A 25,170-nucleotide genomic window follows, 5' to 3' on the forward strand; every position below is an offset into this window, starting at 1 on the left:
GCAGCACATCGCGCGGCTTGTATATCTCATGCGAGTTTTGGTTTGCCGACCGCTTCATCTCATCCGATAAAAGCTGTGCCACTCCCGTAATGTCGAGTTGCGATGTTTCAAGATTCTGCTCCTCCCTGGCTGTTCACATTGGCGTTTGCCTCGTGACGGCCAATTGCCTCGTGCCTCGGCATTACCAAGTCCTTGGTCGACCTCGTCGCCGGGCGCATTGACCACGCCTTGACCGATTGACATGTTATTTCGAGATTTTGTCATACGTCAAGCCATCGCAGACGTGCTTGGCTCGGTGTGGTTTTACAGCACGCCGTCGTTCTCGCCTGGCAGTCGCTTCACCCGCTTCTGCTCCCAATCGTCGAGGTCCTTTGCGGCAAGTCGCTGTGAAACACGGGCAGCGTCAGCAGATTCGTCCTTGTCTTCATACCGCATGTGGTATGCCGCGACGACTCACGTAGTACTCGTCCCTGATGTCGACCTTGCGCCCTTGTCTGCCGACCCCAAGCTCTTCCTCCCGGGTCATCTGCCGCACTTTCCTGTCATGTTTCTCGTATCGAATAGCCGTTGCTGGCGTTAGCACAAACGAGCCGGCGACTATGATCGACACAAAAGGAAGGCCGAAGAGGAGGAACGGGCGCTTCGCAAGGGCTGCTCGGTAGCGCGCCGCAAAGGTGTTTGCATCGGCGGACGAGACGTATTTCTTCTTCGGGAACACGCCCATCATGAAATGTCTGGCGGCTGTGACGGGGCTGAGGCCAAATGCAGTTAGATAGCTGAGGTGGCCGATGAAATCAGGAAAGCTCTCAGGCTTGCGAACACGCAGTGGAGTGTTGGCCTTGCTGGATGGTGGGATGGTACGAGCGGGTTGCGCGACAGACTGCCGGAGCTGCAGAAGCTTTCTGTCGAGCAGTGACATCTCCAATACCCTGTATGACCTAAGCCTGAACAAGCCAGCTCAGGGGCTAGGGTTATAGGCAGGGGGGGTGCTATACCACCCCTTGCGAACCGTGGAACCTGCCACCAAATTCAATGCCTTTAAATCAGCCTCCAGACGGGACTGCCGTCTCCTTTAATCTCATCAACTAAGCCAGAAGAAAAGGAGAGAATATGACGTCTTTCTGGATTGTATGGCTGGCCTGCATAGCGTTGAGTGCGAGAGTGGCGGGGTGCTGGGAACACACAGACGCAGATGCGCTCAAGTCCACGCTTGGAGCACATGATATCGCTCTTGTGGCTTGTAAGTGGACAACTTTCGACGACAAAGTCTGAGCTAACCCTCATCGTGCTCTCTAGTTGTTTCTGTGAGTGCTCAGTGTATCAGTCCGGTGTAAGCTTCCGGAGCCAAGCAATAAACGCTGACGGCGGAGTGTCTACTAGCCAAGCGAGTGAGTGTCTCCTATTGCCGATGGGAAAATGTCAGGGGGCTTCGCTGACCATTGGGAAGATCGAAAAGCCAAGCTTTTGAGAATGAATGGCTGTCCGCAGTTTCTGTATCCGATCACTCACTTCTAAGCATTGACTGTGATGCTGAGCCGGGCATATGTGCTGAGCACGAGGTCAACTCGCGCCCAACCCTGCGCGCTTTTGAGAAGGGCAATGCTGTCGCTACTTACTTTGGCACTCTTCGCGGCTCTGGGTAAGCGAACTGTCCAAAATTTCCGGTTTTAAGTGTTTGCTAATGACTATTGTAAAGTATATCAAACTTCGTCTCTCGACTGGCGAGGCCCATCGTGTCGGAGGTAACAACGGACAATCTTGATGCCTTTAGTGGCATCGATGACACAGTTTTCGTTGCTCATATTGGACCGGACGACCATGTAGCTCGAGAGACCATTGCAGAAGTTGCAAAAAGGTACAGAGAGGAGTTCACCTTTGGGGTTGTATCTGATGCCACGGTTATGAAGGAGGAGGAGGCCTCAACCCCGCCTACCATTAAGTGCCACCTGAGAGATGGAGGAACGGTCACGAGAACGGCCACCTCCTTCACCGATTCAGCAGCAATAGAGAAGTTCGTTATCGAGGCATCAAGGCCCGTAGTCGGAGAGTTGACCAAGTACAATCAGCAGAGGCTGCTCGATGTGAGTGCATCCCCCTGGCCCCCCACCATTCACCACACCACACCACAAGACGAGAATGATTCCCAGAGACTTGGGCTGACAGGAGCGTCCGCACCAGCGTGGATGGCCCATGGTTTACCTATTTGCAAGGACCGAAGAGGATCGATCAAGGCTTCGGATGGAACTACACAACTTTGCCAAGGGCTACTACGACTCGCTGACCTGCGTGACGGTCGATCCATTGGAGTACCCAGAGCTCCAGGAGAAGATGGGTCTTGAGCTTGGTGTCTTCCCTTCAGGGGCTGTTCATCAGTTGTCCAAAGACCGGATCTATCCGTATCCGCGGAACTTGCCCGTGGACTCGCAATCGCTACAGAAGTGGGGACTGGATGTTTGGCAAGGGCGCATCAAACCGTGGACTCCTCCCGGCGCGGCAACCGCGCCTGATGATCCCGGCCCGACCAAGAGGGCGAAGAGGAAGGTCTCACTAGCCAACATCCCAGGCGTGACTATCAAGGTCGCAGGTCATGATGAATTATAGATCACTTCTGCCGCTCGAGAGGCTTACCCACGGGGCTGCAGTTGTGTTCTGGATGCTGAATTCTGATGTGCTGGTGGATGATGGGTAGAGATAGAGTGGCGAAGACCGGACTGATCGTCAAGCGGATGATATGCGCTTGTCATCGCCATTCCAGACGGATACCCTCTCATATCATAATACACAGTTCTGTTTCGCCGTGCGTCAAATGACGAGTTGATGAACATCATCAATGATAGTTTGAGTTGCGCCTTCTGGGGTCGATATCCTCGAGGGTGCTGGTTGAAGACCAGTGAGTCTGGTGTTTGCGATCGCACAGTGAGTAGCAGCGCGCACTATCAAGGTGACATACCAATGGCTCAGGTCAAGGCTGCCCCTACAAGTCAACCCTCATGCAATCCCTTTTGGAATTCCCAGGGCTTACGAGCCTCGACCATCTGGACAGTGCCGCCCCTCGTGAACGGGGTACAAGCCAAGCTGCTGACTCAGCCACGGCTGCACTTGGACTTGACCGGCCTACCGCATGCAAATTGGCCTCGTGACAGCGCGTCTGCCCGGTCCGACGCGTCGCGCTCCTCAACCCCGACGAACCTCTGCCTAAGCCAGCCGTGTCACTTGGCCCACGGACTTGTGCGGCGCCACTCTTTCGAGTGACCTTGAGATGAAGAAATTAGGTCAAGATGGCTGCCGAGTCGCACAATCGGGCTGGATCAACCGGTCACAGTGCTGCGAACCCAGGAGCAACCTCGAATGGCGCTGCTCCTCCGTCAACCCTGGCTGCGCAGCTTGCCGGTAATATATCGACCTCGGCCAAGTCCTCGAGACCCGACGAGGCCAGCGAGCTCAAGCGCCTGTTCGAGGAGATCGAGAGGGTCAAGAACAAGCCAGACTCGTTGAAGACACCGGCCGAGCATGTGGAGCACAATCACATGCTGATCTATGTCTACGCGCGGGTCATTCTCGACGCTCTCAAGTGGGACGATCCGTTCGCAGACCGCGAGCAGCTGAAGACCCATGCATTGACTGCTTTTCACTTTCTCAAGGTAACAATCACCGAAACTCCAATCGTTCTCACATTTACCACCGATGGCACCGCCCTTCTCCATCGAGGCCCAGAGCCACTGTGGGTCTGGTTGTTTCCCAAGCTGCTCAGGATGCTCGGACACCCGCGATGTCCAGCCTTGTCTTCTCCATTGGAGTCGCTCTTCCACTTCGTTCTCGTGACAGCAAGCACATCTGGTGGCTTGTGGAATGCCGGCGACCCACTGTATGGCTACCTGCAGGCAAACTTCCGATGTAAGATGAGGGCATCCCGCACGCAACGCCAGCGCTAACTGCTACACAGCAATCCTGGCGCATATCAAGTTGGCCTCCCCAGCCACCAAGGGCTCTATAGACATTGAGCTACCCGGTCACAATACCCTGGACTCGTTACTGCCCGGAGGAGCCCTTACTGGCGCCGTCCGCTGTCCAACTTATACCCTTGGTGATGGCGATCATGCCCTTCGGCACGCTTCTTGTCTTTTAAACATTCTGCACGCTGTTGCAGTCCCAGATGGAACGCCAAAACAATCAGTCACACCTTTCAGCAAGCACATCACCTGGCTAGCAGACTGTATCGAAGCGTTGAACGAAGAGCAGAAACGATGGAGAGACAACGGCAACTATAATCCGGTGTCTCTTTTAAACCAAGCCTTGAGCCTCATTTTCCCGCATCCTGGAGTGGACCAAGCCGTACTACACAAGTTGTATTCCGTAATTGTCTTGCTGGCAGCGGATGTCGCTGTGAACCAGGCAGGATTCTCAAATCAAGAGCAGGTTGATTCGTCGGCCAACAAGGTACTGGCTTTGGCTCTTGTCCAAATTGCTGACGCTGCCACCAAGCAACGGCCTGTATCCAAACTTGCTGCCGCTCAACTACTCAAGCCACTGGAACAGATGCTCGCCGAAGGCATCGCCGACGACGTTTCCGGGGATTTACAGGTACGTCCAGCTTCATCGTGTCGAGTGCAGCCAAATCTAACTCCTGGTGCATGAAGCGATCCGTGACGCTGTTGCGTGAGGCAGTAGTTATCCCCGTGACCCAGCCATTCAGCTCCGGGCTCTCCCCAGAGTTGTTCGTGGATAGAGACATACGACTAAAGGTCCGATCCATTGAGTCGAGGGCGCACGCACCAATAGACCAGAAACGCCTTGTCAAAAGGAGAAAGATCACCCAGGAGTCCTCATTAATGCCGCACCTTCTCAATCAACTCTGTCGGGTACTCTATCTGCCGCAGGTAATGAGCTTGAGCCAGCTTGAAAGCCGCATTTTGTAAGGTCTGCTGGAGAAACATGAGGATGAACCAAGCTGACAGCAAGTAACAGGGACTCTTTCCCAGCTGCTAACGAAGCTGTGCGTTGTTCAATCATCGAGCTGTTGGCTCGTATACCTTGCGCAGCTGACAACTCTCTCGGCCTTGGATCGGCCACACAGCGTAGTCTGCAGTGCTCATTTTGCTCGAAAGCCGACAGAACGGCAACGCGACCGCCATGTACCGATCCCACGTCTGTGGCCTTGGCCGGCTCCATCTTCACAAGGCTCATATGCTTGCCATCATTTCGCGAATCACGTCGTCCACGGGTCGTCGCGATGATAGCTCTCCGACGCATCATAGTACACTCGAAAAGCCCTGATATGTTGGACCTTGAAAAATCGGCTATTGGCCAGTGGTGCTTGTCAACGCTCCAAAGCTCCCTCAGAGAACTCCGTATTGCGGCCGGTAGGGCAATTACTATTTTTTTGCGACCAGGTGTTAGCCAGGATGTTGGCGTGCAAATTTTAAATCGCAACACGGCCAACGTTTTGGGGTTTCTGCGGTCCATCTCCGATAAGAATGAGCCAAGCATCAACGAGACTTCTCTAATGGCTTGGGGTCAACTGGGCAGAGTGGTCTCGGATGATGGCCTCAACCTCGTCCTGGTCAAGATGCTGGAATTTCTTGGCCACCAGAATCCTATTGTCTCTGCAGTCGCCCTGAACGAGATCACAAATCTTGCCGCTTCTCGGAGAACGACACCACGACGCCTCCTGGAGCCTTTCTGGAGAAATCTTGCTTATTCAACTGTCAAAGACATGCTCACACGGCCTCAGACTACGCAAATGGTAGCAGATCTCTTGAGAACCAGCGTGGCAGAGCTCCTTCTGCTCATTCAGTCTCATGCTTTGCCATGGCTTGTGCTACACGGGAAGAAAGACATAATACAGAAGTTCTCCGAGGCCAGAAGAGATGAGCACTTACAAGACATGTTTTTGGATGAGTCGAATCTGAGCGCCATCTTGGCACGTCTTTTCGTGCAGGACGAGGCCAATATCGAACGATTTTCGATTTCGGCGCTGGTTGATGTCTGTCCGACATTCAGCGGCACGGCCCTCACAGAGGTTTTGAGAACCAGTCCTGTCCTGACGATCTTGGAGCTCCTCAGGATGAGTGTGGAGGGAGACGAATCGACCAAGGCCGCTGTAAGCACACTGTATCAACTTGGCCAGCCTCCACGCCGAAACTAACGAGTAACAGGCCCGCTCTGCCCTGACCATGGTGGCAAATTTGCTGGTGGCAGCTCCCCGAGATGCGAAGAGGAAGGGCGGGCATCACATCGTCGGTCGCTTTCTCCGGGAGCATGCTCTCGGCTTGTCGGCGCGTATGGTCGAAGTCATCAACAATACCTCGCCCGTTCCTCCACCTATGCGCGAACGCAAACTCTGCATCAAGGCCATGGAAGAAATGATAGTGCTGGCCAAGGAGTACATCCGCATAGCACGACCACAGGCATGTCCTCCCACGGATGATTTCTGCTCAGTTTGCTGACCAAGTAGCGTTAGATATCTGTCTGTCTTCTGTCCGCTCTGTCATTGGATGAGTTGAGAACAACCGCTTTTGCGTGTTGGTACTCCATGGTGGCTCATGTGGGAGAGGAGGATGTCGAAGAGCTGATTGAGACCACGTTCTTCATCATCGGGCAGTATTGGCCCTGCTTTGCAGAGGAGAGCCGAGAAAAGAGCAAGGCTCTGCTGCGTTTCCTGCTTAGCAATCACGAGGCAGTGCTGAGCAACACAATTGGCAAACTTCCGTCACTGAGCCATATCAGTGAGCTTTCGGAACTCTGGAAAACACTCGATGCACGCCGGTCGCCACTCGATACGCGCGCTGCCTTCGCCTTGTTCATCGAAAGAGTGCGCCATGAAAATGCTGGTGTTGTTGAGAAGGGCCTGCTTGAGCTCTCAGAATACCTGCGCCAAAATCAAGGTTATCTGCAGGCATCAGCCATCAGTGAGCAGCCTGACAGCGTTGTGAAGAACCTGGCTCGAGCACTGTTGGACTGCACCTCAAAGTACAACGGGAGAAATCCTGACATTGCTCGAATCTGTGCAGAGTGCATTGGGTTGATGGGCTGCCTGGACTCGAACAGGCTCGAAACTGTTCGGGAGCAGCGTGAGTTCATTGCACTTTCGAACTTCACAGATGCCGATGAAACCACGGATTTTGCTGCATTCGTTCTGCAGGAGGTGCTCGTCAAGTCCTTTGTGTCGACTACGGATTCTAGCTTACAGGGCTTTTTGTCCTATGTCATGCAGGAGCTCTTGGAGAGGTGCGACTACAAGACAGCCGTTGGCCTGCAAGGCGCAGAGGGTGAGCGCATCTATAGGAAATGGCTGAGCATGCCAGAAAGCGTGCGCGATGTCCTGCTCCCCTTTCTGACATCCAGGTACAAGCTTGCGCCCATGCCGAGCATCAGAACCGAGTATCCGATCTTCCGTGCTGGGCGCTCATATGCCAATTGGCTCCGGCAATTTACGCTGGACTTGCTACACAAGGGGCAGAACCCATTCGCAGATATCATATTTGACCCGCTTTGTCGGGCTATTCGAGTCAAGGACTTATCGGTCGCCATTTTCATGCTCCCATATTTGGTTGTCCACATCACTCTCGGTAGCAAGAGCACACAACAGGAAAAGAATGCAGTGTGGAACGAGCTGCTGAACATCTTGAAACAAGACGTTCCTGAAAATGCTTCCTATTTGGAGAGGGAGGACAGGAAGCTCTTTTGTGAGGTATGTGGCCTAGCAAATACCCAATTTCTCCCGCTGACGATAACAGGCGGTGTTCCGAGTCATCGACTACGCGATGAGGTTCTTGCAGGTGAAGAGAACGTTTCGGCTCAGTAAAACTGACGAGAATAATCTCGTACTGATCCAGAAACGATTGGACTCTATACCGCCAGAGCTCGTGTCGCAGCGCGCCATTGACTGTAAACAATACGCCCGTGCTTTGTTCCACCTGGAGCCCCATATTTTGCGCCAACAAGAGGAACACGGCAACGACGCGGAGAATATTCAACAAGCGTTGGACTCCCTGCAGAACGTCTATGCCCATATTGATGAGCCGGATGGCCTTGAAGGAGTATCCGCCAACCTCAAGGTCATTGACCTCAAGCAGCAAATTCTCAGCCACAGGAAGGCGGGGAGGTGGTCGCGGGCGCAGACTTGGTGCGAAGTTCAGCTCGCGGAGGACCCCCACAACGTGGACGTGCAAATTGATCTGCTGACGTGTCTCAAGGAGTCGGGCCAATATGGTAAGAATACTGTCCGTCACGAGGCTCTTGCCTGCCATTGCTAACACCGCATAGATGTATTGTTGAACCATGTTGGAGGGTTAGACACCGACGGACCTTGGATCAACAAGATCGCGCCCTTTGCAGTAGAAGCCGCTTGGGCCACCGGGAGATGGGAAACCCTCAAGAAGTACTTGGGTTCGTACAAGGCTGGCAACCATCTGGATGAATTCAACCTTGGGGTAGGATCGGCGCTCCTGGCACTCAAGGATGGCCAGATAGAGAGCTTCATCAATCAGCTCCAGGAGCTGAAAGAGAAGACTGCTTCTTCAATGTCCATGTCGGCTACAGCGTCACTTCAGGCGGCCCATGACGCCATGCTAAGATGTCACGTCCTTGCAGACCTCGAAATCGTTGCAGGAGATCACAGGAAGGAAGCCAGCGACCAGCAAGGGGTCATGACGTCGCTAGATCGTCGACTGGAGATTCTGGGTGCGTATGTGAGCGACAAGCAGTACGTGCTGGGAATACGACGAGCGGCAATGGAGCTGATGAGGTGAGTACCGAGAACATACCTGCTAATTACTTCCGCTGACGTCTAAAGGCCGAAATTTTCGGACGGAGATATTTCGTCTCTGTGGTTGTCAAGTGCAAGATTAGCCCGAAAGGCAGACTCGCTCCATCAGTCTTTCAACGCAGTATTACACGCCTCGCAACTTGGAGATGGTTCTGCAACCATTGAAAATGCCAGACTGTTGTGGAAAGAGGGTCACCACAGGAAGGCCATTCAAATCCTCGAAAACGCCATCCAGACCAACTCCTTCATCGGATACAACCTGGGACCAGCTGCTCCTACGTCAAGTAAAGGCCCTGAAGTGCAGAGGAATTTGTTGACAGCGCGAGCGCATCTCCTCTTGGCGAAATGGCAAGACTCGGCGGGGCAGACGCACGCGAGTGCTTTGCGGGCGCAGTACCAGCAGGCGGCAAAGACGCACGCGATGTGGGAGAAGGGCCATTACTACCTCGGCCGTCATTACAAGAAAGTTCTTGAGTCTGAGAAGGCGTTGAGTCCAGATGAACAGAGCGACGAGTATCTCACTGGAGAAACAGCCAAACTTGTCATCGAGAACTACCTCCGGTCACTGAACTACGGCACAAAGTATCTATACCAGACACTGCCGCGTATTCTATCACTGTGGATGGATTTGGGCGCTCAGGTCGACAAGGCCCCCGAGGGGAAAATATCACTGTCTAAGGAACTGTCCCAGCGGAGGAAGACCCTGTTGCACGAGCTCAACAAGTACTTCTACAAACACATGCAGCGCATGCCTGCTTACATATTCTACACGGCAATGCCGCAAATTGTGGCCCGCATTGCTCATCCGAACCCAGACATCTTTACTTATCTACAACACATCATCATCAAGGTTGTGGAGGCACATCCGCGACAGGCCCTGTGGGGCCTCTTCGCCATCATGACCAGCAAGCAGTCGTCTGACCGATCAAAACGCGGTAGTCAGCTGCTGACCCAACTCCGCAACATCAGTGGAAAGAGAGTGGACGGCTCCGCATACGATCTGAGGCAGCTCCTGAGAATGGGCGAGAAACTGGCGGAACAACTGCTTCTGGCTTGCAATAACGGTGACTTCCAGAGCAACAGAAGCACACATGCCAGCATCACTCGGGACCTCAACTTCAACCACAGGTGCACGCCTTGCCCCTTGGTGGTTCCCATCGAGGCATGTCTGACCGCCACACTGCCTACGCTGACGGACAACATCAAGAAGCACAAAGCGTTTTCGAGAGACGTGGTCGCAACTCATTCCTAGACGATGTCCTTGTTCTGGGCTCCCTCGCGAAACCCCGCCGACTGACGGCGCGCGGCACGGATGGGAAGTTGTACAACCTGCTGATCAAGCCAAAGGATGATCTGCGGACGGATCAGCGCTTGATGGAATTCAACAGCATGATCAATCGGTCTTTGAAACGAGATGCAGAAAGCAGCCGCAGGCAACTCTACATTCGCACGTATGCAGTCACCCCGCTGAACGAGGAATGCGGCATCCTCGAGTGGGTTGATGGACTCAAGACACTGCGCGATATCCTGCTGGGCCTGTACAAGCCCCGCGGTATTATACCCAACTACGCCCAGATTGCTCAGATGATGAAAGAAGCCTCCACGTCGGACAAAAACATCACGCTCTTCACTGAACAGGTACTTGGCATGTTCCCACCAGTGCTGCCAAGCTGGTTCATCTCGCAGTTCCCCAACCCGTCAGCCTGGTTTGCGGCACGGCTGAAGTACACGCGGTCATGCGCGGTCATGTCGATGGTGGGAACAATCCTGGGGCTGGGCGACAGGCACGGGGAGAACGTGCTTCTGGAGGAGGGCAACGGCGGGGTGTTCCACGTGGACTTCAACTGCCTGTTCGACAAGGGCCTGACGTTTGCGCAGCCCGGAGCGGGTGCCGTTCCGGCTGACGCACAACATGGTGGCGGCGATGGGCATCTACGGGTACGAAGGGCCGTTCAGGCAGTGCAGCGAGCTGACGCTGTCGATCCTGCGGCAGCAGGAGGAGACGTTGATGACGATCCTGGAGGCTTTCATCTACGACCCGACGCTGGACCTGCAGCGGGACAAGAAGCGGAAGAGCGACGTGGTGAAGCTGAACCCGACGAGCGTGGTGGAGAGCATCAAGAGGAAGGTCCGGGGCTTCATCGGCGACGAGAGCATCCCGCTGGGCGTGGAGGGTCAGGTAGAGGAGCTGGTGAGGCAGGCGACGGAGCCGAGGAACCTGTCGGCCATGTATATCGGGTGGTGTGCCTTCCTGTAGGCATGCAGCATGATGATTCCTGGTAAGCTGGTATTGGAATGATGTTGAAGCTGTGGATGAGCTGCCAGAATGCACGTATTTACCTAGGTCGGTCGGTACCCAGCACTTGGTATGCATCTGTCAGAAACGGCAGGTGATAAAGGAGGCGATGTAGTGTTGATAAATGCTTTACACAATCGGCACCCGATGCTCACCCATTTCGGTCCCGATTTTTTTGTATACGAAAATGGATTGGTGGCCCTCACGCAGTTAATATGCATCAAATGAATTCGTCCCGTACCTGCGTGAAAGAGACTCGGGAGCTGCCTCGTTGATTGTCTACACTGTTTCACGGGGCGGGCCTATCTGGAAGCGTCAGGCACGGATTACAGGGGGCCCGCTCGGCTGCCTGGGTGAGCTTGACCACAGCACACAAAGCAATGCAACGGGACGGGAAGGCGCCACCACCACCACCCACCTCCACGCAAACCCAACCTCCCACTTCCTTTTATCTGCCTCTGCATTTCCAATTCCACGACAAACCAACTTTCATTTCCTTCGCCGTTGACTGCCAGAGAAGTCATTCCATCATCAGTTGCATCTTAAATTCACATCATCGCCTTTTGCGGGCGATCTCGTCTCTGCTCGTGTCGCCGCGACTGACTTGATCGACGCGACCGTGGGCAAGGTTAACGTCATTCCCAGCTGCAGCCCTTGGAAAAGTTGCATCGTGCCACATCCCCCCTCCCAACACACACAAGCAGCCTCATTTTCACTGCTGCGGGATAACGCAACTTCTCTTTGACTCTGGGATTACTCATTCAACTCGCGCTTTTGACGAATCCATCTTCAAAATGCCTGTCTATCGCATTGGTAAGTCAGCCGTGTCACTCTCCCCGCGTCGACCTCATTGCCTTGACTCCTGGCGCGTCACGACCATGTCAAGCTGTTGATACTACCTTCATTCAACACCATCATTCATTGCAAGTCTTACCCAGACTCCGCTGACATCCGTCACCAGAGGTTTCACCCAACAACCGTGCTGGTTGCAATGACACCCTGCACAAGAAGGAAAAGGTCAAGATTATGAAGGGCGAGCCGCGCTTCGGAACTTGGGTCGAGATTGAGGAGCATGGCTCCTGGAGGTGGAAGCACTGGTAAGCGACCCTGCTTAACTCTGCTGGCGACTGGTCCTCAGTGCTGAATTCCTTGCTTTCTCTGCTTGTAGGGGCTGCGTCTCCGGCAAACAGATCGAGAATCTGCGTGAAGACATCCGCAAGGATGGCTCGTATGATTTCGACCTGATCGACGGTTACGATGAGATTGGGTAAGTACTGCCTGCTTTCACGTTGGGATCATGTAGGCTGAGCACTGCTGCAGTGATCACCCGGAGCTCCAGGCCAAGGTCCGCACCGCTATGATCGAGGGCAAGATCGCCGACGAAGACTTCAACGGTGACCCTGAATACAACGTCCTGGGCCAGTCAGGTATTCGTGGCCGTGCCACTAAGAAGAAGGCCGAGGACGAGGATGGCGAGGAGCAAGTATGTGGATCATCTTCCATTTGTGCATGCAAACAAGTGCTGATATCCCTAGAACGGCGGTGACACACCTGCCAAGAAGCCGGCCAAGAAGCGTGGCCGCAAGAAGGCTGGTGATGATGCGCAGGAGGAAGAAGAGCAGGAGCCGGCTGGGGCTCCTCCCGCTAAGAAGGCTCGGAAGAGCAAAGCCAAGAAGCAAGCCGACGACGAAGAAGTTGCTCCGCCCGTCGAAGCTCCCAAGGGAAAGGGACGAGCCAAGAAGGTCAAGCCGGAGCCGGAGGTTGATGAGGAAGCTGCCGTCGAAGCTGAGGCTCCCAAGAAGAAGGGCCGGGCCAAGAAGGCCAAACCTGAGCCTGAAGCCGATGATGAGCCCGCCGTTGAGCAGCCCAAGAGGAGTGTCCGTGCCAAGAAAGCCAAGGTCGATCCCGAGCCCGAGCCCGAGGCCGACGAGGAAGCGTCTGATCAGCCAGAACCCGAGCCAGAGCCAGAGCCCGTTGCCAAGAAGGGCGGCCGAAAGAAGAAGGCTGCTGCCAACGGTGATGATCATCAGGCCGAGGTTCCCAAGGCCGCTCCTGCAAAGCGGGGCCGACCCAAGAAGAGGTAAGCATGAATTCTGTCCGTCAGGTGAACATGCATTTTAACAACGGCAGTGCCTAAACCGGAACCTCAATACGGACATGCCTGGGACATGAGAGGTGACCACATCAAACCGTCTGATCCTGTCATTCCCAGCTGTTGTTGAACACATGGTCACGTGCTAGGATCCTGAGGAGACGAACGGGTTGTCACTTAATTTCTGTCAGTCTTTGCTTTCTGCGGCGACACGTCTTTGATTCTACCACGAGGGCGTCAGTCAAGGGTGTCCATGGGTCGTCGTCATGTAATTGCAGTGAGCTGGACGGACGACCTCGTGTGTTGTCATAACCCCTTTCGAGCACATTTTGTTGTTCACGTGCCGATGCAAACCTCTCAATCTACTCTCAACGAAGAGTGGATACGCTCAATAACAAAAGTCTTTTATCAAGGTTATGCTCTTTTTTCTCAGCCGTGGGGCAAGCCTTCGCGGTTTCTTGGGGTGGGATCGAGCAGACGGTCTCATGGCTGGCTGCCTCTTAGTATTAGCTTACCGCAGTATTCCGAATCGAGAACAAAGACTGTTCACAAACAAATTGTACTCTATAGATACTGGGCCTGGAAGGATCTGCTCTCTCGACCCGTTCGCTTGTTGGGCACCGGCTCCTGCTCCCCAGTTCTGCCGCCCGTTGCAAGACACGGCTCGACCAGCCCGCTACACAATGCTCAATCTCCGGGTGTATTGTCTTCGACTTGATCCCCTTTGTGGCGGGCAGTTTATGATATGACAAAGGACAATCCTATTATTCCGCTCCCTCGACGATTATATCTATCCCCTGCAACATCTCAAACTTCTCCCTCCTTGCAAGCTACACGCCATCCTTTACTCCTGTCTCATCCGGTCAGGGAATCAGAGCACTCTGTGACATATTCGACATACTCTTTGATTCAACTGACCTGTGGGACATCATTTGACATCCATAACCGTGATAATCATGGGTAAGTAAAATATCTCTGTCGCTCTCAACGTGCTAACCTTGTGCTAATTCTCACTCAAGCCTTTTCGTATTCATCGAAGGAAGAGCTATCTCTGCCGCTGTCTACCGGACACAAAGAGAGCTTCATAGAGCTCGATAGTGAATCTACACAAATCTATGAGCTCCCGGCTGAGGATGTCAACACCGCCCCCAACCAGCAACCTGGAAACAAGGCGCCCAGGCCCAACAAGGCCAGCCGCGCGTTCCGCCATGCCCAGCTCGCCGTCAACCAATTCATCCAACGGCGGCACAGGGCGAACGTGACCCCAAGACGCGACGATGACGACCGCCTCCCCTTGCCCGTGATCGAGCTCATCCTCGCCCACCTCGACATCCGAGACGCAGCGGCGGAGGAGGACAGCCAGGGCCTCCTCTACGGGGCCCGCGCCCCAGCCATGCCATGCCCAACCTCCGCGGCGGAGCTCTACGGCCGGCTCGTGTACTCGCGGGCCGTCGCCCGCCGGGAATCCTCCCCATGCTCCCTCGCCTGGCGGCTCCTCGGTTCCTGCGACCCTGCCGCGCGCCACGACCCGGCGTCCTGCGTCACGTGGGGCGAGCTCCCGCGCCTCCTGGGGCCGGTCGCCGCCGAGATGAGGGCGTGCCTGGGCTACGTGGCGGCGTTCCGGTCGCAGCTGGACCTCAGGGCCGAGGGCTGCGACCACTGGCTCGACCTCTCGCACCTGCGCCTGTGCGTCCTCCGCCTGACCGGGTACTGGCCGCATGATGTCGAGCACGACCACGAGGCTTGGGCCTTTGGGCTGCCCGAGGACCTGACGCGCCTGCTTTACCCGCAGGGCGGGAGGTTTGACCACGGGGAGATGGCGATGAACCTGGACGAGGTTATCATTGGGCCTGGCTGGGAGAGGCTGGTGAAGCTTGAGGGTATCATTCGCTTCCATCAGCGCTATTGCTCTTAAGTGCGAAGGTCTGTTATTTTTTGGTTTCTGTTGCGGTAAATTGGCTGGGTGGCGTTTTGGTTAAATAATAGATTGCATAATTATGGCGAGCGTGTGAGTCTTTGGTTCCTCTCGTTTTCCACGGAGCCCAGGAAGTTCCTTGGGCTGGTTAGAATCAGACCGATACCCAAAATTTACTTACTGATTTTCGTCTTTGAAATCGACCCTCCTGTTGTTCTTCGATGCTCCTGTGTGCATGTGTCTGCAAGTAGGCTACAACAATCGACAGACAGACAGACAGTGATTAGAGACTGGCTGCTTCAAGTATCATCCTACAGCTCAAATAGATATGATTCAGGGATACTGTGGGTATGTGAATTGGGCGTGGGTATGTGGATTGGTTGTGGTTGTGTTTGGTGGGTGTGTTGGGTTTTGGTGTGTTGGGTTTTGGTCTCTTGGGCGTGGGTGTGTTGGGTCTGAGTGCACTAGACGTGTAATGTATCTGTATACCATCCGTTTATTTCTGTGCGAATACCCGTTCTCTTTATTTATGGCTAACTTCAGTGTTGGAAGACTGCTGCGCCGCCGTAAGCTTCAATCCCAACAGGATCGGCCCTCCTTACTGGCCAAGGGGATTGGCCGACCCACGGTATTCGTCTGCGCTGTGTTGTGCCTATCTTATTCGCTGAGAATCTGCGAAATGAAGTACATTGCTTTACCGGATGCTCAGAATTACCGTTGACGGTGGGACAGCTCTTTAGATGTAGTGGCTGTGGTGCTGATGAGGCTGGTGTTCGGATTGAATAGGAGCCTTTCTTCTCTCCTCTGAATGGAAACCCTTTCTCCTCTAGCCACTCTGCAGCGAGGCTCTTCGAGCACTCGATACAGTCATATCTAGGTAGCCTCTGTCAATGCAAATAGGTACCATAAAGCTGCTTAAGAACGGACCGAAACAACAAATTACATGAAGAGAGAATGGAAAAGAAGGAAAGACGGATGCCAATCAAATTTTATAGTGTCTGCATCAATGTGGTCACTGCTGAGCATTGGGTCGTGGGCAGCCCTCGAATGATAACTAGCGATCTCCGGAAACGGAAATGTCGTGATGTCTCGAGCTTCGCAACATGTCTGATTTGACAAGCTGCAAAGTAAACGGAAATGCTGGGAGTCATTCGCCTGGTTAGGCTTTACAGCAATCAGGTTGAATTTTACCGTCACAACTGTTAAGGAAAAAACACACAACTAAGGGCAAAGCTACCTAGTTTTCAGAATTGAAAGCTCCCAGCGCCCGAGGTGTCTCCCGTCTGAGCTTTTGTTGCTGCAAACTGGCACTCCCGCAACCCACCCACTTTTGGAAACAAAAGTCTGGTTGTGGAAGCTCCTGAACTGACACTGAGCATCTGCAAAACTAGTACCTGCCTAAAAACCTGTGATGTGGACGTCTTTGCTGAGCAATTTCCACAATCCACACACACTCTCTCTTCCGCACCATCTACAGTTCCCGACTCAATTCTGGTCTGCGAGCGAAACTTACAGCTTGAGCCTGTCGCAGCATCATTCAGCAGGAACAAAGCCACCTTTTTCACCCACAAGTCGCTACTTACCTGGGTACTTCGCATACTCCTGGACACGGCTCAAAGGGCCCGTTGCGGGGGAACTGCCAACTGCTCTCCCAATTTCGCCTTTCTTTGTACTCGCTCAGCCGAAGGTGCGACACTTCAAAGTTCCCAAGCCACATTTTCGCTGTCGCCACTCACTGCACTCGAAACCTCGCCGCGAACAGCAAGTACCGCTCGTAAGTACGACAACCTCGCAGGCTCAAACTGTTTTTTCGCTCGTCAACTGGTTCTTCTTCTGAAACAACCACCACCACATGGCACTGACTATCTTAGGGATCTGCCTCAAAATGGCTCACCTCGTCACACCCAGCCCTTCCTCCCGCTCTGCCGACACCATCGACATAACCGCTGATGATGACGACCTGCAATCCGTTCACGATGACGACATCATCGCGAAAAGCCGACTACTTATCCGTAAGCACGAGTCTCCTCATGTCACAGTCTCCCACCTGTTGTGTTGTGTTCCGGAATATTCCAGAGTCTATTACTTTTGGCCACAAGCTACTAACAAAACGCTAGTTGAGCTCGAGCAGAAGTACATCCTTACTCCAGGCATTCTCACCATTGCGCCTTCTGGACAGCTCCGAGCCGACCTGTCGCACGAAGAGCCTGACCAGGGCACGATGGTTGGGCTGTACCCGGCCCTTCCCCCGCCAGATGACTACGAGCCCCAGATTCCGTCCTGGCTTCGCGAGTACCTGATCAACGAGCTCAACCTCTTCGGCTGTGGGCCCCCTTCTGCCTGCGGCTCCCTGTACGACCAGATGGTGACGAGTAGGGAGGTCGGCAGAGAGGGTACCAACCTGAGCGTCAAGTCGGCGGCGCTCCTTCTCTCCTGCGGAACGACCAGCATGCGTATGTCCATCGCTGAGCTTCGTGAGTTCTGCTCGAGCGGTGACGCGGTATGCGAGGACACGTACGCGATGGAGTTTGGAATCGTCGAGGGGATCGTAAAGAGGCTGGCTGGCTGGGACGCGTCCCAGAGCATTCAGAACAGATTGCTGGCCACTAGGCCGACCGACAACAGACGCGACGAGCACTCGCCCGCTAAACGCCGCAAGATTTCCGACGAAAACGCGGTCGGCGTCGCCCACGGCAGCCAGGTGGCGTCACGGGAGCTTCCGCGGGACATCCAGCTGCTGCTTGACCTGGGATCGCAGGGAATGGTCATGAAGGGAGCCCTCGACAGTTCGTTGGAGGACCAAATCATCACGCCGGTGTCTCGACTGGTCGAAAAGCTCGACAATGTCTACAAGGGGCTGAAAAATCAGGAGGAAGAGGAGAAGAAGAAAGAGGAGCATCGTATCGGAGGCGACCATTCTTCGGACTCCGGTGTCTCGGCTTGTTCGCCTTGAGGATGAGCCTGTTCTCATTCGTTCTTTGGTTGTCACGTTTTCCTTTCGAGGATCCGAAAAGGCTTATTGTTGGACTGGGGGATTACCTTTCGTTCAGGACTACGACGGTATCGACGACGATGGATACTGCACTTTCGTGTATTTCACTTCTGCTATGATGGATACCTCTACGTACATAGGATGAGCATTTGGCTCAGTGAGCTAGAAGTGCGGGAAGGAATTGCACTTCCAACTTCTGAAAACACAGTTCAAGAAACAAAACAAGTCTTGTGTTTTGTCTGTGCTTTGTTGAGAATGTGATCGATCACATAAAGTAATCTATATGCTGTGCTCCGGGTGCGTCAGTGTCTGTGTCGCAGGGGTCGATGAGCCATGTACGTCACCACGCTCACCCGAGATATTGGACCGCATTGCGACAAATGGGATTCAAGCGATACCATCGAAACCAAGGTGAAAACAAACTTTTACGTCGAGATGATCCTGTGATATTATTGGGAACGGTACTCATGATAGCATCATTTGCGCGCGAAGAGATAGAAGTCGCAGTGTCTGAATAGCCTATACCAGGTTTCCCAGCCACCCTCCCAGGATCTGGCTTATCTGCCCAAGTTCACGCCGCGCCGCGCCGTCCTCATAACTTGGAACTCTACTAGTCAACGAGCAAAGATGATACGCAAGACACTTACACTACATTCCTCACTACTGTTTGATCCGCGCAAGAAGGCGTTTGTGAAGAATGTTTCCATCAAAATCGATACTCAGTCAGGCGGCATCGCCGACGTGTACGAGCGGGAAACAGACGAAGAAATCCGCGACGGGGACATCGACCTCAGAGGCAAGGTCGTGATGCCAGGCTTTGTTGACGCACACACGCACATTTTCCTTCATCCTTACAGGTAGGTAGCCAAGGCACTTCACCTCCACTCTGGGATCAGGCAGAAGGACTGACGATCTCCACCACATAGCGGGCGCTCCGCAGCCCAGCAAATGCGCGACGAGTCTATCGTCGAGCGCACGGTCCGGGCCACAAACCATGTCCGCGAGGCGCCTCTCTCGGGCTACACGACGTACCGCGACCTGGGGACGGAGGCGATGGAAAACTTCGACGCCAACCTACGCGACTGCATCAACCGCGGTCTCATCCCGGGCCCGCGGCTCTTCGTGGCCACGCATGCCCTGGCATCGACGTCGTCATACGAGATCCGCAGCGAGAACAGGCAGAACGGGCTCTCGCTGCCGCGATCCTCAGACGCCGCAGACGGCCCGTGGGAGGTGCGGCGCGCCGTGAGGAGGCGCATTGGGGACGGGGCTGATATCATCAAGTTCTACGCCGACTACAAGCGCAAGGTGATGCGGTTCCCGCCGCTTCAAGAGGCCGCCACGGGTGGTGGTCCCGGGGCCGGGATACGATTTCCCCCAACACACGCTGAGCTCAACCCCGCGGTGCCGCTTTTCAGCCAGGAGGAGATGACCGTGATCGTGGAGGAGGCCCGGCTGGCGAACCTGCCGGTCGTGGCCCACGCGGGTACGGTAGAAGGGGCTACAATGGCGGTCCGAGCGGGCGTGACCAGCGTAGAGCACGTCAACGAGAACACGGACGAGCTGTGGGCCGAGATGGCGGAGAGGGGCACAATCTACGTGCCAACGCTGGCGATTTTGGACCTGGTGCTCTCTAGGGACGAGATGAAGAAGGTGCAGGCCAGGGTCAAGAAGGCGTTTGACATGGGGGTGAGGTTCGCAGCTGGCGGGGACACAGGGACATTCGCGCATGGCGAGGGAGTCAGGGAGATGGAGCTCATGAGGCGTGCAGGAATCCCGCTTGAGGATGTGCTCGAGGCGTGCTTCGTGGGCGGATGGGAGGCGTGCGGCCAGGACTCGTGTGGGTACCGGTTTGGGTTCTTCGAGAAGGGGGCGAGGGCAGATATAATTGCCCTCGATTCAGATCCTAGAGAGGACGAGAAGGCGTTGAGGAAGGTGAGCTTCGTCATGAAGGACGGGGAGCTGTACAAGCAGGATGGTGTGCCTGTCAACCTGCCGGGCGAGCACAGGTGGGGCGATGCCAAGGAGTCGGCAGGGGAGGAGACGGAATGGCTCCGAGTGTGAGGGAAAAAGAGGGAAAAAGACAAGAACAAACAAGCTTCAGGGAGTGACAGCATAGGGTTGCAGTGCAGGTTGCAGCAGGATCGCGTACCTGGTCTTCTCCAGGGGTGCCCTCGCACCGCGAACATGGCCTAATACCCCTCACGACTTAGACGACTTCTGACCCGCAGTGTCACCTCATCCGAACCCCAACTCCTGATTGAAGCTTTCTCCCCCGCATCGTGGCCCAGTTATACCCGACTCGATCGCGACGCTGTCTCGTCATGGAATCGGACGGTTCGGCGGGCGTTGCTGGCTTTGGGCTAGCAGGCTGGGAAACGGGTGGCTTGCGCCGAGAAAGCTTGTCGATCCTTCCCGCTACGGCTACCTCGTTCCTGTCCATCCGTTCATTCCAGAGCCCATCAGTTCATCCCGTCTGAATGGACGGGGATCCCTTCTACCGGTTCCAATTCCAAAGGTGGGGGGGGGGGGGCAAAGGTGAGATGGCGAGGTCGGATTTTCTCCATTTTCTCCAACTCTTTCCCCGACCATCGACCACCAGTCAGTGACACCGTGATTGCCTTTTCCCGCAACCATGACAGGGAAGGATGGGCCCGACTCGGTGCAACAACATACGAGGAAGGCCCGACAGAGAGGAGATGGCTGTGATGATGGAGACGGGCAGCCGCAGCCGCAGCCGACTGACTCCCTGTCCACTCCCACCGTCACATCCCGTTCCCTCTTGGAGGCTGGCCTGCAGTGGTTGATATACCTCCTCCCTCCATTCTCATCCGCTGAGACTCAGACAACAGACAGTCCCTTCGTCGTGGACACCATCGACAGCCGTGTCCGTTTCTCCCCTTCACAATGAGGCTCGCCACCACCCTCAGCCTCGCCACTCTGGCGTTGCAGGGCAGCTACGCCCTGCTCGGACGACCCAATCACCTCTTCCACACCGAGCACAGGGACCTGCTTCAGGATGTCGTCACCTTTGACAACTACTCGCTTCTCATCAACGGCGAGCGCCAGTTGATCTACTCGGGGGAATTCCATCCATTCCGACTACCCGTCCCCTCCCTCTGGCCCGACGTTCTGACGAAAATCAAAGCGTTGGGGCTCAACACCATCTCAATCTACGTGCACTGGGGCGCTCTCGAGGGCAAGGCTGGCGACTTCAATGCCCAAGGACCTCTCGTCCTCGAGCCTTTGTTTAAGGCTGCCCAGGCTGCTGGTCTGTATATCATCGCCAGGCCTGGTCCGTACGTGAACGCAGAGGCTACCGGCGGCGGCTTCCCAGGCTGGCTTCAGCGCATACAAGGAAAGTTGAGGACCAACGCTACCGATTACCTCTCTGCCACAGACAACTACATGGCTGAAGTTGGAGCTCTCATCGCCAAGTACCAGATCACCAACGGCGGTTCCCTCATACTCGTACAGGCCGAAAACGAGTACACAGGGGCCCAGAGCGGCTCAGGCGTCGTCTTCCCAAATGGCGAATATATGCAGTACATTGAGGATCAGCTTCGTAATGCCGGTGTTGTGGTCCCATTGATCAGCAACGACGCCAGACCAGCCGGGCACAACGCTCCCGGCACCGGCGTCGGGGAGGTCGACATCTACGGCCACGACTCCTACCCTCTGGGCTTTGACTGTGCCAATCCTTCTTCGTGGCCGGCAGGTGCCATTCCGACAACTTTTCGTCAGACACATCTGGAGCAAAGCCCCAGTACTCCGTACACGATCCCAGAGTTCCAGGGAGGGTCCTTCGATCCCCCGGGCGGTGTTGGCTTCGAGAAATGCGCCGCCCTCGTTAACATGGAGTTCGAGCGAGTTTTCTACAAGAACAACTATGCGGCTGGCGTCACTATCTACAGTCTTTACATGATTTACGGGGGAACCAACTGGGGCAACATCGGCCACCCTGGCGGTTATGTACGTGTTTTCCATTGTCATTTGCTTGCTTTGATGTCTTCAGATCGTCAGCCAGTCGGGCTCTGCAACCTTCTAGCCTCAGGGCGCACCACATCTCACCTTTCCCGGCACATTCTCTCTGGAAATTTGCTAATCAAATATCTAACAGACAAGTTATGACTACGGCTCTGTCATCCGTGAGGACCGCGCGGTGGACAGGGAGAAGTACTCTGAGTTGAAGCTCCAAGCACAGTTTCTCAAGGTCTCCCCAGGGTACCTCGTGACTTCTGCAGCCAATTCGTCGTCAACCGGCGTCTACAACACGAATTCGGACATCATCACCACCCCACTCTTCGGATCTAATGGATCATTCTTCATCGTTCGGCACTCAGACTACACATCTCAAGCCTCGTCTAACTATACGCTGTCACTGCCTACTTCGGCAGGGACCGTCTCCGTTCCCCAGCTTGGTGGTTCTTTGAGTCTCAATGGCCGGGACTCCAAGGTCCACGTCACTGACTATCCTGTTGGAGACTCGAAGCTACTCTACTCCACAGCTGAAATCTTCACTTGGCAAGTCTTCGACAACAAGACGGTGCTCATCGTCTATGGTGGCCCGAATGAGCTTCACGAGCTGGCCATTGCGGGTGCAACTGGCGGGACAGTGGTTAAAGGCGATGGTGTGACGATCCAGCAGACCAATAACTCTGTCGTCGCTCAGTGGCAAACCTCCTCTGACAGGAGAATTGTGCAAGTTGGGGATCTCTTTGTCTACATCCTGGGTATGTTGGAAACGTTCACCCGCCTAGTAAGATGCGCCAGACTAATGATGAATGAAGACCGCAACAGTGCCTATAACTACTGGGTCGCCGATGTGACAGATGGTGCTGTGATTGTCAACGGGCCATACTTGTTGCGTTCAGCGTCGGTGGAAGGTGACAAGTTGATATTGGCTGCTGATTTCAATAAGACGGCAAGCATCGAGATCATTGGAGTGCCTTCAGGAGTCACTTCATTGCAGGTCAACCAAGTCACCCTGGAGCACGCTGCCGACTCCTTGGGCTCATGGACCGCCAGCCAGGACTACTCGCCTCCCGAGTTTAACATCCCCGACCTCCCTAGTGCATCATGGTACTACATCGATTCGCTTCCCGAGATTCAGTCTAGCTACGACGACTCAGCGTGGCCGAATGCAGACCACACCAACACCACTAATCCTGTGGGATCTCCTCTCCTCACGCCCGTCTCTCTCTACGGATCGGACTATGGCTTCAATACAGGGTCTCTACTCTTCAGAGGCCACTTCACTGCCACTGGAAACGAGTCCAAGATTGAGCTTCGTACACAAGGCGGAGAGGCCTTCGGCGCGTCGGTCTGGCTCAACAGCACTTTCATCGGCTCATGGGAGGGGAATTCCGTCTATGAAAGCTACAACTCGACCTTCACCCTGCCTAATCTGGTAGCAGGAAACTCATACGTCTTCACTGTCCTGATTGATTCGACCGGGCTCGATGAAAACTACAATGTGGGAGGTGATGTACAGAAGAACCCTCGCGGTATTCTTGACTACACCTTTGCATCAGACATTACGTGGAAAATCACGGGCAACCTCGGCGGCGAGGACTATGCCGACCGCGTTCGTGGTCCCCTCAACGAGGGTGGCCTTTTTGTCGAGCGTCAGGGTTACCACCAGGCTGCTCCGCCAGTGGAAGTTTTCACGACGGGAACGTCGCCTTACGACGGCATCACATCTGCGGGAGTGGCTTACTACACGACGAATTTCACGCTCTCACTCCCCTCTGACCAATGGGATGTCCCACTGTCCCTGGTGTTCGCCAATGACACGTCCGCAGCGGCAGCCGCGCCATACAGGGCGCTGATCTATGTGAATGGGTACCAGCTCGGTCGATACACAAGCAACGTAGGACCCCAGACTCAGTTCCCCGTACCCGAGGGTGTTCTGAACTACCAAGGGGGGAACTGGCTTGGCCTGACGCTGTGGGCGCTGGGGAGTGACGGTGCTAAAGTACCTGGGCTCAACTGGACGCACAGCTCAACGCCTGCGCTGACAGGCTGGGCCACGCCATCGCTTGTCGAGCAGCCTGCGTGGGAGCTGAGGCCGGGAGCTTACTGATGAAATTTACATTTCTTTTTTCTTATTTACCCGTTTTGGGTGTGGGCCAGGGCTCGGTCTGGGGCAGAATGACTGTAATCTTCTTGTAGTATTGTTTAGGATATAGACGGCATCCTAGTCTGCTAAGAATGTTCATGTCAGGCTGAACATAGCTCGCATTCTTTTTTTAGTCAAGTTTGTGGTCAAGGGTAAGTAATTACCTAGGTATATACTTTGGCTGTTTGTAAAATAGACACAGGATGCCTTCATGTGCTATCTCGCCAGAAGTCATTCGTGTTTGCTGGTTTGCATGAGAGCTAGGTATGATTGCGGTGTGAGCGGTTTTGACACAGGACTCTCTTATGGCGTGAGAGATGAACACTACATTTGAAAAGAAGAATTCGTGCTTGGAGAAGTACCTGAGCATCGGAAACTGAGATGGAAATACCATACCCCATATGATGGACAGTAGAATATCCCATAGTAGGTTAGCCCCGAGGAGGGAATCCCATAGGAGGATATCCCATAAGAGGATGTCCTATAGCAGGTTGTCCCGTAGTTCTTGGTAGGATGAGGATCCAGGGTGGTGGGTGTCTCATGGAAGTGGTGCTTCTCATACCAGCAGCTCCAGAGAGCCGGGGTTCTCTGAGTACCTAGGAACGTACCCGCGGCACAAGCCCCTCCTCTGGTCAGTCAGTCCTAATAATAATATTCTCTATGTTAAAGGCTAATTGTGAATGTTTGGTTTAGGTATTGCCCCTCTTCAACAATTCAGATCCACGTTCCACATTGAGAACAACATGAGACAAATTCCTATTGTTGTTGCTATGGATATGTAGAGATCCCCGACAACATGCAGTTGGACAGGATCTCCTGTGCCTCCTCGAGACACTGGACACTTCATTCTTGCAAAGGCACCGTCTTCAAGTCGTCTTCTCATGGTTTGATCCTACGGAGATAATGTGGAAAAAGCGAACGCTTTAAAGCGAACGCTTAATCCGTCAGCCGGATCAAGCCTTATATACCGTAGGTACTTCAACAGAT

At 54.4% G+C, this 25,170-nt stretch overlaps 8 protein-coding genes across 8 annotated transcripts; 7 read left to right on the forward strand and 1 right to left on the reverse strand.

Moving 5' to 3' along the window:
• Positions 1-303: 303 nt before the first annotated feature.
• On the reverse strand, positions 304-919 carry INS49_001528 (uncharacterized protein; the record flags this gene model as incomplete). Its single annotated transcript, XM_043162354.1, has 2 exons — positions 304-384; positions 458-919. 2 exons carry the CDS (start codon positions 917-919, stop codon positions 304-306), a joined length of 543 nt encoding a protein of 180 aa, XP_043030860.1.
• A 273-nt stretch (positions 920-1,192) lies between these two features.
• INS49_001529 (uncharacterized protein) lies at positions 1,193-2,601 on the forward strand (the record flags this gene model as incomplete). The annotated part of the gene is made up of 5 exons (XM_043162355.1): positions 1,193-1,240; positions 1,297-1,304; positions 1,517-1,639; positions 1,862-2,081; positions 2,179-2,601. The coding sequence occupies 5 exons, from the start codon at positions 1,193-1,195 to the stop codon at positions 2,599-2,601; spliced, it is 822 nt and encodes a 273-aa protein (XP_043030861.1).
• Positions 2,602-3,278: 677 nt separating this feature from the next.
• INS49_001530 (uncharacterized protein) lies at positions 3,279-11,024 on the forward strand (the record flags this gene model as incomplete). Its single annotated transcript, XM_043162356.1, has 13 exons — positions 3,279-3,894; positions 3,944-4,066; positions 4,373-4,581; positions 4,638-4,912; positions 4,966-4,993; positions 5,402-6,100; positions 6,156-6,368; positions 6,461-7,690; positions 7,737-8,211; positions 8,266-8,746; positions 8,795-9,895; positions 9,985-10,705; positions 10,761-11,024. The coding sequence occupies 13 exons, from the start codon at positions 3,279-3,281 to the stop codon at positions 11,022-11,024; spliced, it is 6,435 nt and encodes a 2,144-aa protein (XP_043030862.1).
• Positions 11,025-11,857: 833 nt separating this feature from the next.
• On the forward strand, positions 11,858-13,147 carry INS49_001531 (uncharacterized protein; the record flags this gene model as incomplete). The annotated part of the gene is made up of 5 exons (XM_043162357.1): positions 11,858-11,876; positions 12,025-12,160; positions 12,232-12,330; positions 12,384-12,546; positions 12,599-13,147. The coding sequence occupies 5 exons, from the start codon at positions 11,858-11,860 to the stop codon at positions 13,145-13,147; spliced, it is 966 nt and encodes a 321-aa protein (XP_043030863.1).
• A 964-nt stretch (positions 13,148-14,111) lies between these two features.
• Positions 14,112-15,070, forward strand: INS49_001532 (uncharacterized protein; the record flags this gene model as incomplete). The annotated part of the gene is made up of 2 exons (XM_043162358.1): positions 14,112-14,115; positions 14,175-15,070. 2 exons carry the CDS (start codon positions 14,112-14,114, stop codon positions 15,068-15,070), a joined length of 900 nt encoding a protein of 299 aa, XP_043030864.1.
• Positions 15,071-16,955: 1,885 nt separating this feature from the next.
• INS49_001533 (uncharacterized protein) lies at positions 16,956-18,023 on the forward strand (the record flags this gene model as incomplete). The annotated part of the gene is made up of 2 exons (XM_043162359.1): positions 16,956-17,082; positions 17,188-18,023. The coding sequence occupies 2 exons, from the start codon at positions 16,956-16,958 to the stop codon at positions 18,021-18,023; spliced, it is 963 nt and encodes a 320-aa protein (XP_043030865.1).
• Positions 18,024-18,689: 666 nt separating this feature from the next.
• INS49_001534 (uncharacterized protein) lies at positions 18,690-20,126 on the forward strand (the record flags this gene model as incomplete). The annotated part of the gene is made up of 2 exons (XM_043162360.1): positions 18,690-18,919; positions 18,989-20,126. 2 exons carry the CDS (start codon positions 18,690-18,692, stop codon positions 20,124-20,126), a joined length of 1,368 nt encoding a protein of 455 aa, XP_043030866.1.
• An 843-nt stretch (positions 20,127-20,969) lies between these two features.
• INS49_001535 (uncharacterized protein) lies at positions 20,970-24,147 on the forward strand (the record flags this gene model as incomplete). Its single annotated transcript, XM_043162361.1, has 3 exons — positions 20,970-22,034; positions 22,183-22,795; positions 22,853-24,147. The coding sequence occupies 3 exons, from the start codon at positions 20,970-20,972 to the stop codon at positions 24,145-24,147; spliced, it is 2,973 nt and encodes a 990-aa protein (XP_043030867.1).
• Positions 24,148-25,170: the final 1,023 nt, after the last annotated feature.

The sequence above is a fragment of the Diaporthe citri genome, assembly GCF_014595645.1.
Source record: "Diaporthe citri strain NFHF-8-4 chromosome Unknown scaffold_1, whole genome shotgun sequence".
In the NCBI taxonomy this organism is placed as follows: domain Eukaryota; kingdom Fungi; phylum Ascomycota; class Sordariomycetes; order Diaporthales; family Diaporthaceae; genus Diaporthe; species Diaporthe citri.